The sequence below is a fragment of the Mytilus californianus genome, unplaced genomic scaffold, assembly GCF_021869535.1.
Source record: "Mytilus californianus isolate M0D057914Y unplaced genomic scaffold, xbMytCali1.0.p SCAF_14, whole genome shotgun sequence".
NCBI classification, from domain to species: Eukaryota; Metazoa; Mollusca; class Bivalvia; order Mytilida; family Mytilidae; genus Mytilus; species Mytilus californianus.
This window is the reverse complement of record NW_026262626.1, coordinates 20,992,543-21,004,075: the sequence shown is the minus strand read 5'-3', so window position 1 is coordinate 21,004,075 and position 11,533 is coordinate 20,992,543. Positions and strand designations below refer to the sequence as shown.

The 11,533-nt window shown below is 33.9% G+C and overlaps 1 protein-coding gene across 3 annotated transcripts in view; it reads left to right on the top strand.

Moving 5' to 3' along the window:
- Nucleotides 1–11,533, top strand: part of LOC127724369 (uncharacterized) — a 205,814-nt gene that overhangs the window by 184,833 nt on the left and 9,448 nt on the right. Inside the window, exons 2-3 of one of the 3 annotated variants that reach the window (XM_052231321.1) lie at nt 7,559–7,747; nt 9,325–9,460. The exons of 1 other annotated variant lie outside the window; for it this stretch is intronic. In XM_052231321.1, coding sequence (XP_052087281.1) covers nt 7,559–7,747; nt 9,325–9,460 — 325 coding nt within the window. The remainder of the gene's footprint in view (nt 1–7,558; nt 7,748–9,324; nt 9,461–11,533) is intronic. One more of the 3 variants, XM_052231320.1, reaches the window with a different exon arrangement.

Genomic DNA, 11,533 nt, shown 5'->3' with positions numbered 1-11,533 from the left:
AACAACGTACAACTGACTCCTCTCGAACAAAACATATATACATAAAAACAACAACAACAAACAATACATATCGTCTACAAAGTATTTCTTACTTGTTTTGGAAAGAATTCCGCTCAAACCAGTGCTAGGGGCCGTCTTAAACTTGCAATGAGGTGAGAGTTTTTTGCTCCGTGTTGAAGGCCTCACTGTGACTTTGAGATGAAGAACAGTAATAAAAGCGCTGTTCCTTTGCGTTTTTCTGTTTTTTTGTTGTACATGTACTGATTTTGTGTCATGGATAGATATCCAATATCCTTTGTTTTCTATAAAATGTACAGGCACAAACGTGCTGGATTACGACTAGTTTTCATTTGACTGGTTCAGCTACCAACATGACTACTAACTAGGAAAAAAAATGGGAAGGCACATAATTTCGAAAGCATTGTGCTTGCTTGATGGTGCAATTTGATAGCAGTTGTATGACAGCAATATCCGATGTACGTGATCTGAGATATGTTCACAGTAAAAATAAAGATCATCTTCAAAGATACCAGGCTTATAACTCTGTAAGCCAGACGCGAGTTTCGTCTATAAAAGACTCATCATTGGCGATCTAATCAAAAGGTTAAAAAGGAAAAAGAAGTCGTTTTTTTATATTTACTTTTGACGATAAATCAGACATCGTCTGCATATGTAATTATTCTTTACAGTTTTACGCTAATTACCCCTACCAGAGATACCAGAAGTATATTCCTTAAAATTGAGTTGTTGAAACAGAGAACTCGCTTGTTTGAAATTTTGGTATGATTGCTTATGAGACAACTATCAACAAAGTTCAAATAAAGTGGATGAAAGTGAATATGTATAGAAACACAAGTATTACTTCAGATATGACGCTAATATATAACGACTGTAAACTATTTTTGAAACATTCAGAAGTCAGTAGCTTTGTATTGTATCATGTAAAAGTAACAAAGCAATAGTCTTTTAAGTCAGCTTCATAAGAGTCATATTCTTGAAAACGACACAGGTTGTAAGATGCCACCTGGGTACTCTTTGTGGCAGATTTGCAGATGGTTATACGATTTTTATAAAAATTTACTTAAAATTGGTCCTTTTTGTTAGAGGTATTGGACTTTGGCCATATTAGTCTATTGTAGCGTTTCTGTGAACTCTTTTTTTTAGAGATTTGCTGGGATTTTTGTATTTACAAGATCAGTTTTCTACTTGTTGTGGAGTAGAATGACAAATTGAAAGTGCTGCTGTTGTGGAGTAGAATGACAAATTGTAAGTGCTGCTGTTGTGGAGTAGAATGACAAATTGTAAGTGCTGCTGTTGTGGAGTAGAATGACAAATTGTAAGTGCTGCTCCTTCATCATCATTTTTGGCCTTGGTATGGTTGCCAGACTTGGCTAAATTTTATCATCGGTACAAGGACATCATTCGTAACTATAAATCAACATGCAGACATCTTAATACGTTCAGGTATTTCACATCCAACATTATATGGTAATATTCTTTACAAAGCACAAAAATGTCGGCATTCACCTCAAAAACTAACCAAACCTTTAAACACACTAATCGGAAAGGGTACATTTACGATACTGTTGTCAGGTCATTATGGATTGCATATTTTGGTATTAATATTGATTCACTCATAGGGTCTTTGCATTGGAAATAAACACATTTATTCTAAAACCAGTTGTTGGCATGATACAGGTTATGTTCTTCTTATATATTTTATGATGGTATGATACTAAACCTCTAACGGGAGGGATTGTACTTGATTTTTATATGACGGAAGACATAATCTTTTAATCAGTTTAATTGAGGTCTGGCATGTCAGTAACTGCTAGTAGTCCTTTGTTCATTTATGTATCATTGTCATTTTGCTTAGTTTCTTTTGTTCACTATTCTGACTTATTTTAAACCGAGTTTCACTGTGCGTATTGCTATGTGTTTCTTTATTCTACATTGGCTAAAGGTATAGGGCGAGGGTTGAGATCTCACAAAACATGTTCAACGCCGCATTTTTGCGCCTGTCCCAAGTCAGGAGCCTCTGGCCTTTGTTAGTCTTGTATGTTTTTAATTTTAGTTCATTTATATGTTTTGGAGTTTAGTGTGACGTTCATTTTCACTGAACTAGTACAAAATTTTATTTAGAGGACAGCTGAGAACCACCTCCGGGTACTGGATTTTCTCGCTGCGTTGAAGACTCATTGGTGGCCTTCGGCTGTTGTCTGATCTTTGGTGGGGTTGTTGTCTCTTCGATCGACATATTCCCCATTTCTATTCTCAATTTTATTGGTAGAATTGTTTTCAATCAGTCATGTATAGTTAATTGACCCATGTTGGCTCCATTTTGGCTGCAGTTGGGGGGGGGGGGGGGGGGGGGGGGGGGAATATGGATGGGACTTTATCCCTATAGAAGATTATCGAATACTTCAAACTTCTGTACGATGACATCTAAATATCATTTGGTTTGTTTGTGTCATTGGGTCACAGAGTTTCGTTGAATAGATATCCCGTAATTCCTTTAATTCATACATAATTATTGCAATTTTGTTTATTGGCGGCGGCGGACATTTTGTTAGTCTAAGGGCATTAGCAATTTTGAAAACTGTAATGCAGAGAAAAAAGATATATATATATAAACAGAAACAAATATAGTCTGCAGTTTATCGAAGTTCCCTATGGCCAAGGTGAGCAATACGGGATCCTTGTAGCTTCTAAATGTCCAGTGTATATCCTAAGACTATATGCGGAATTCCAACAGCACCAACCTTAAGAGGACACAACCAAGGGTTCCTTGAATATTCCATTTGAAAGAACGCAGCTATACCAGCACTCGTGCTTCCCAGACACCATCAGATTATGTAACAGCCTGCAACTTAATTGACACTTTTAACCGTGCAACTTAATTGACACCTTTAACCGTGCAACTCAATGGACACCTTTAACCGTGCAACTCAATTGACACCTCTAAGCGTGTGTTGCAGAAGACAAGTTGTGTTAAAAACTGTTTGAGAGATTTTAATTGTGTTTTTTAACTGTACTGCAAATATTGGTTTGTCTGCACAACGCATCAGTTCGAAAAAAACACCAGATGGTGGACTGAACTTCAAACGAAAGAAGAAGAAACAATGCAGGGGGAAATGTTCACATTCCCTTTTGTTATCAAGAGTACGCAATTATGTGTTAAAAACCTCTAGATGTCCCCTTTATGTTTTTAGGTTGCTGTCTCATTACTTGTGTGTTAGTGCAGTTAACATTGCACCTTAAAAATATGTTGAAGCAGCGAATGTATATTTTATGTTTGCTTAAAGGGTTGTAAAAGCGTTTAGCAAAGCATATTCTAAATGAGTCAGCAATATTCATTGAAATGTATTTAATTCATCTTTCAATCATTTTAAGAACTTGGTAAATTCTTGTTCTGGCAGCTCAGGCAAATGGTTCACCTAGCTGCAACACCAGATAGGGACCAGATAATTCTGTTTATTGTTTTTATTTAAATGCTTTGTTTTTAGTATGTTTTACTAATCTCTATGTGTTTTTTTATGTTGCAGACCCTTTAGAATTTGCTTAATTTGTGTTTTTACCCCATAAGTTCATGCTTAGGTATGTGTATTTCGTTACATTTGTTTGTTTTTATAGTGATTAAGATGATAACACAATGTTGACTGCTGTACCCCTATTTTTGACATTTTTACCTATTGTGTCTGTTTGTTTTGTTCACGCATCGTTGTCAATATAATGGAATTTGATGCGACTGTCATACAAGTGAGAGGCTTAGCTAGCTATAAAACCAGGTTCAATCCACCATTTTCTACATAAGAAAATGCCTGTACCAAGTCAGGAATATGATAGTTGTTATCCATTCGTTTGATGTGTTTGTTTTTTTGATTTTGCCATTTGATTGGGGACTTTCCTTTTTGAATTTTCCTCGCAGTTCAGTATTTTTGTGATTTTACTTTTTTTTGAGTTGCTTGATAGAACTTTTGTATTACATGCATATATACGTAATTATGCATAATTTGAAATCTTGGTTTCTATGTTCAATTGTCACTGCGCATCACTTGATATGTATTTTTTGTTTGCTGTTCTTTGTTTTTCTTGTAAAAGCCCTTCAGGCGGCATATGTTCGTAATTGCATTGCATTTGCCGACCTTAAATAAAGCTGTATGTCGTATATATACATATGTATGTGTTTCTACTTCTACTTCTACCAATACTCGGCCACCATCAATAAATTGATTATTTTGCCACTTTTTGGATGCGCATTTAAAATTTAGACAATATTGAATTGATTTGAATTGTGCTATACATCATATATACAGTGAATTTAAAAACATCTTGGCGTTGATCTAGTTCATCTCATGCAGGTAAGTCTTGGGGCATTCAAGACTACCTGCATTGGTGGCAGTATGTGGTAGGGCATTCCAGTCTCGTATCGTCCTTGGGTGAAAAGATTCCTTCCGCATTTCGGTCCTACAAGTTGGTACTTGGTATCCATTAGTGTTGAGGTTTCTGGATAGCCTATCTGGTGGAATGAGAGTATTACTGGTGTCAACTTTCACCATCCCGTTGGCAAGTTTATACATCATTGTAAGCCTTGATGTTCTCCTACGGTCTTCGAGGGTTTTCCATTCTAGTTGGTTAAGCATGTCACTAACAGATGATGTGTTATGATATCTGTAAGTGACATATCTGGCTGCTCTCCTCTGTACCATTTCCAGTCGGTTTTTGTTGTTTTGTTGAAAAGGATCCCAGACTGTACATGCATATTCTAGAGTCGGTCTTACAAGTGATTTGTATGCAGTTTCTTTTATTGTGTTGTTATTGATGTTCAAGTTACGTTTGAGGAAGCCTATGGTCTTGTTTGCCTTGACACATATGTTTTTGATGTGTTCATTCCATTTTAAATCGGAGCTGATGGTGCAGCCAAGGTACTTTGCAGAGTTTAGAGATTCGAGGGTGTGGCCATGCAGTACATATTCTTTTATAATAGGCTTACGTTTTCTTGTTATGGTAAGAACATTACATTTATCTGGATGAAATGCCATTTTCCATTTGTTTTCCCAAATTGCCAGCTTATTCAGATTTTCCTGAAGGTGGTCGCTGTCTGTGTCCGATGATATTGGGAGATATATGATTGTATCATCAGCAAAGAGTCTTTAATATGTTTAATATGTCTATATATTGCATATCCGTCGCATTTGTTAAAATGGATTACTAGCTTTTATTCATACGTTCGCCCCCTGGAATCGTTCGCATCCTATGTTTAATTTGTTTAAATTAGTACAGGTTGGTTTGTTAGATTTTTTCTTGAATAAAAATTCGTGAATTTTCCAAATGAAATCATTTTAGTCGTTTTGTGATTTGTTGATTAACTCTTAAATGTTATTTATTCATGATACGGGTAAAATGTATATTTCTCACTATCATGTATATTTCTTCCATAAATGCAGATAGTCCAAGATCTTCTATTCACAGAAGAAGGAAAATCACCATTTGAACTTTTTTTGTTACTTGTACCGAGCCCGGAATCGTAATACATGTTTTTGTTAATTCCGATAAAGAGTTGCGCCCCTTTTAACAAAAACATTAGCGGCGAATTCGAAGAATCTTCACAACTGTTTTTCAATCTTTAGATAACCCCAAAACCTGTCAGTGAAACTGCATAGTATCTCTCTGAACAAGAGAAATAATCTAATGTTTGAAAAAGACACATGAGTGCTGGTAGAAACTCAGAAGTTGAACAATCCCATTTTAGCATGGATTCAGTCTCCGATTCAGATGAATCCGACGTTGAAAATTACAGAATATTGCCTTCAGCAACAAGTGAATGGGACATATTATGCCTCCAATCTATTGATATTCATTACAATAATCATTTTCATAATTTGCCGTCTGACATTTTAGATTTTGTTCATGCGAAAACGGGAATGTTTGGGCCGTTGACAGAAAAACAAGAAGAATTCACGAAAAATTTACAAAACGCTATCAGCTTCAGTTGCCCAACTACTGAATTACTTGGGATTGGTTTAGACATGAATGTTGAAACATTTATTCCAGAAATGGAAAAGGATATTAAGAAAAACCAATGTTCATCAAGGTACACATTTAGAATGCCGGTCATCATGGTCATGTATGACAGTTTGTTGCCAGGTGTTGAACTGTACCTCTAAGGTACAAGAACACAAACAACAAAATGTAACATAGCAACAAACGACAACCACTGAATAACAGGTTCCTGACTTGGGAAAGGCACATACAGGATCTGGCGGGGTTAAACTGGTAAGATGGTGTCAAACCCTCCACCTAACCTCATGAACCTGGCATACCTGCCATTTTCATGATTTTTTCAAAATGCCCATGTGGGTTTTGCGTGCAAGATAGCTCTTATAGTCCTAAGAAACCTAAATGTATTTTTATGTTGTTTTTTGGCTTTAATATTCATACTTTTAAAGTTTATAGCCATTGTAAAATTAACTGTTTTGTTTAAAATTGTAGACAAAATTGCTCTTTCTAAATTTCCATTTGGGTGCTTTCATGGGGGAAAGCCCCCACAAATAGTGACAGTTGGCAGTATGACCTGGGACAGAGCATGTTTAAAGTAACGTAGTCAAGACAAGTTCATGAAAAGAAGAAAATATGGGAACTAAGGGAGATAATTCTACTCATCAATTTTTATTTAATTTTATTAAAACACTGTAAAAATATTGAAAATTTATTGCCTGTGAGGCAAATATCCAAAAGAGTTCAAATGAAATATACGTAATTAAATGCTACCATATGGCCACAACAATGAGAAAAACCCAAATGGTATAGTAAGCTAAGATGTAATGCCTTGACCATGTTGACATGAAACATGTAAAACAAATAGAAAAAGAAAACTAACATTCAGCCTAATCTATATTATGCATATTACAACAATTTAGGGAAAAAAAATGACAATCAAGTAGATATAAGAAGATGTGGTATGAGACAACTCTCCATACAGGTCACAATTTTTAAAAGTAAACCATTACAGGTCAAAGTACGGCCTTCAACACCGCTCACATTAAACAGAAAGCTATAAAGGGCTTCAAAAATTACTATTCAAACAGGGAAATATACTGTCTAATCTACATTGATCTATATAAAAAACAAAAACACTTATGAATCACATCAACAAACATCAACCACTGAACATCAGGTTCCTGACTTAGGACAGGTGCAAACAAATGCAGTTGGTTTAAAAGTTTCAATTGGTGCCAACCTTCACCCAACCTGAAAAAATAGTGTAACATCACCATAGGAAAACACACTATAAAATATCAATTGAAATGGCTTAACCCAATCAACATGATCATGATGATCAAATGGCATATTAACAAGAACAAATGAACATACACTGAACAAATAAATTTGATCGATGAATAAGTATTACCCCTGACTTTAATATACAGCTATATTTATAGATTGGTTCATTATCAACATGATGAATAATAATCAGAATTGATAAAAGATGTGCATATAAACATGTTAAAGATTTTTTGTTCTTTTGAAATATGATTTTTTTTTTTGGCTGTTGTAGTGATCCTTTAACTGAAGTGTCAACCGTTGTAGATGATTTCATCAACAGTACAATAATAATGATGAAATACCAGTCTTCATACCTGAAAATGATCCACAAATATGGGAAGCAAAGCATACCACCTGTATCAAAGGATATTTTTGCAGACATATTCAAAGCTTTCACGAAGATGTGTTGTCTTCTTCCTGTGTAAGTCTTAGTACTTATACATGTAGGGCCAAATATTTTTAATTAAAAAGGACTAGATTCTCATCCAAGCTTTCCTGATTTGTTAAAAATTTGAAGAAAAAAATCCTGATTTTTGGCTATTATTTTAACACTTAAATGATCAGGTGATCATGTTTATTTGTTAGGAGTTGTCACCAAATATGGCATGAGATTAAAACTAAATTTGACTGTCAGCAACAATTTTTTACTTAATAAATATAGGAATTTTTTGTGATGGCCTAAGGTTGAAGAGAGATAGATGGAATGATTGGTTTAATGTCCAGCACTTTTTGTCCAGTTGCAACTATAACATGTATTTTAGGACAAGAATATGTTTTTGCAATATGATAATTATTCCTGCTGCTAGACCAAATTTTAAATGTGCTAGTTCACCAGGTAGTAATCTATACAAGTAAACAAAGTAACCCTACCTAGGAATAATACTCTCACTCTGATCCACCGTGTTCTTTCTCTTAGTTCTAGATATAAAGTGCTGAGCAGAAAAGTAGAAGATAATAAAATTGAGAATGGAAATGGGAATGTTTCACAGAGACAACAACCCGACCAAAGAGCAGAAAACAGTCGAAGGCCACCAATGGGTCTTCAACACAATGAGAAAATCCTGCACCTGGAGGCCGGCTTCAGCTGGCCCCTAAACAAAAATGTGTACTTGTTCAGTGAAAATGTATGTCATACTAAACTCCAAAACATATAAATGAACTAAAATTATACAAGACTACTGTAAATTCAGAAATTATTGCGTGCATTTATTATTGCGATTTTTCAAGCATGGGCAAACATGCGAGTCTAATTATTGCGATTTCGAAAAAAATCTACTTACCGATCTATGTTTCAGTTATCAGAATGCGAGTTCTTATTATTGCGATACTCACCAAGTCGCATTTTTCGCATTAATAAAAACCTCGCAATAATTTCTGAATTTACAGTAACAATGGCCAGAGGCTCCTGATTTAGGACACTGAGGCACAAAAATGAAGTGGGGTTAAACATGTTTAGTGAGATTTCAACTCTAAAAAACCAAACACACCGCAATACGCATAGTAAAACTCAGTTTAAAAGAAGTCTGATGTCAGAATAGGTAACAAAAGAAATTTAAGCAAAATGACAATGATACATAAATTAACAAAGGACTACTAACAGTTACTGACATGCCAGCTCCAGACCTCAATTAAACTGATTGAAAGATTGTGTCTTCATCATTTGAAAATCAAGCACAATCAGCCCTCTCTTAAGGGTTAAGAAACATACCATCATGAAATAGTTTAAAGTGTTCAGTTTTAGCCTGCTTGAATGCTTGATATCTTTCTATTTCAGAGCACGCATGGCAAGTAAAACAATATATATATTGCAGAACAGTGTCAGATAGATTTTAAATTGATTTTAAACATATTTTTTCAGCAGGCTGATCAGGATATGAACAGGGTTGAGCAACAGGCACAGCCGGTGAAAGCTCTATCCACTGGTCAGACAGATGTGAAATAAACGTATCTTTTGATTGATAAACAAGTAAAATGACATTAAATTTTTATGTTTTTCAGACCAGGATCAGCATGGAGATCGATAATGAATATTCATCAGGTTGATGTTACATCAACACCTGATGTTGTAATTATGACAAAGGATCATCTGCATAGTCAGTTTCCAGAAACTTCATCTGTTGTGTCCATTGCAGAGGTAACAGAATAACCATGATAACACTGCAACTTATGTAGATTAAGGTGGCTGGGGCGTCTTAATTAATATCCATAGAATTTTTTAATACTTTGTCAAAATTAAGTTTTTATCATGCTTTGTTCAAAAATATAATTAAAAGTATGGGTCACTGGACTTTTTTCACGCTACAGGTTATGCAAAGTTGTGAGATTTTGTATAGATTATGCATGGAAAATTCAATTTTGTGTGATAAAAAGAAAACTACCTGATAGAATTTTAAGATAAAATGTGAGAAGATAGCTCTTATAACATGCTTAAAGATAAGAAAAGAAAAAATGGGGTCACCGAACTTGTTTTCTTGCTACAAATTAAAATAATTAAATTCACAACACTTTCAACAAAAAAATTACTTTATCTGAGTTATCCCCCCTACTATCTTAGTTATCTCCCCTTATTTGGCAAAAGTAAAAAATAATGAATCAAACACAAATATGTTTTTGTTTTAGAAATTACAGCCGTTAATATGATAAAACACATAATTTTCTATATTTATATCAAAAGTCTTACACATGAATTACATACTTCTCTCAAAATTTGCACATTTCATTCAAGATCTAGACCAACTACTTCAAAATCCAAGATGGAGGAAGACACCCAAGCCACCTTAAGTTTCTTTTGCACCTGCCTACTGAAAATGAACCATGATAGATTGGGGAAAAAAAATATATTATATTATAATATTGTTATTTCCATTACAGACAGTCAGGGGTACTACTTGTACAAGTAATTTTTATTTACTTGGAAGAAGTAATATTCATTCATACCTGTCAACATATGGCAATGAAAATGCCGGTCATGACCTGCATTGAAGAATGAAATCTCAGGTCATAACCCGTACAAACTTTTTCGAGCTGAATTTCAGTATTTAAGGGACATTTTTCTTATAATTTATATCAAACAGTTTACAAGCTTTAGTAGCCATGTCACCTTAAATTTCCAAAATATTTAATAGGAAAACCAAATAAAAAAAAATATATTGCTTTGAAACACCAAAGATACATGTTTACAACCCCTAAAAAAAACTTTTCTGCAATGAAATGCAGGGTTAATTTCAAACAACTGTCAAATTAAAGGGAATATATTAAAAAAAAATTCAACCCTTTTTTCCATGAAACTGGATGTACTATGTATTGGTGGTATTATACCTTGAAAGAATTTTCACAATTTAATAATAAATGGATTTTAGTTCTTGAATGATTTTTTGATATATCTAAACAACCTCTATCAAAAGGAAAGTAAAGCAATGTAGAGGAAGCTCAGTTAACACCTGTATGTAGAAAGTCTTTTCATATAGGCCTTTATCAGTACACACTATCAATATAAAACAGATGCTAAATATATAAATATATATACTGAATTTTTTTTCTATAAGATTGAAATTAGCTAAAAAAATTTTTAGCTTCATGAGTATAATTATAAAAAACCAACATAAAACAAAATTAGTTAGCATTTTAGGCATAATTATGTTCATTAGTATAGTACATTGTGGCAGTTGTTTGGCATTGAAACAATTACTTTTTGCTTGTTTTGTGTTGTTTAATAGTATTAGAAATATGATAACACAATTTTAAAAGTAAATATTGATAAAAGTCTGTCTGCATCATGTCCAGTTATACTGTATACAATCTGTGAAGAGGCAAAACATTACTATCAAAGGTTTTAATGTATCACAGCATGATGAATTATAGTTTGCGGGAAAAACCCATTTTACAGTTTCAGTAGGGATAATTATCTTAGAGCATCCTCTTTTTAGCTCCATGTGAAATATTTTATTAATATTAAAATGCTGTATGCTTTTAGATTGAAAACATCTTCAACAATAATAATTGATTCCAATTTTAATAGAGGGAAACAGTTATCAAAAAATAAGATAGACACTGAAGATATTAGGTTATATGATAGATATATGGTAGATACATTTTAATTTAACCCCTAAACTAAAGTGGTATAGTCATGACTCCCTATTGTCATGTTCTTACAGTCATGACAGTAGTATGCTGAATCAAAAATGCTTTTAAGCATACCAATTGAACT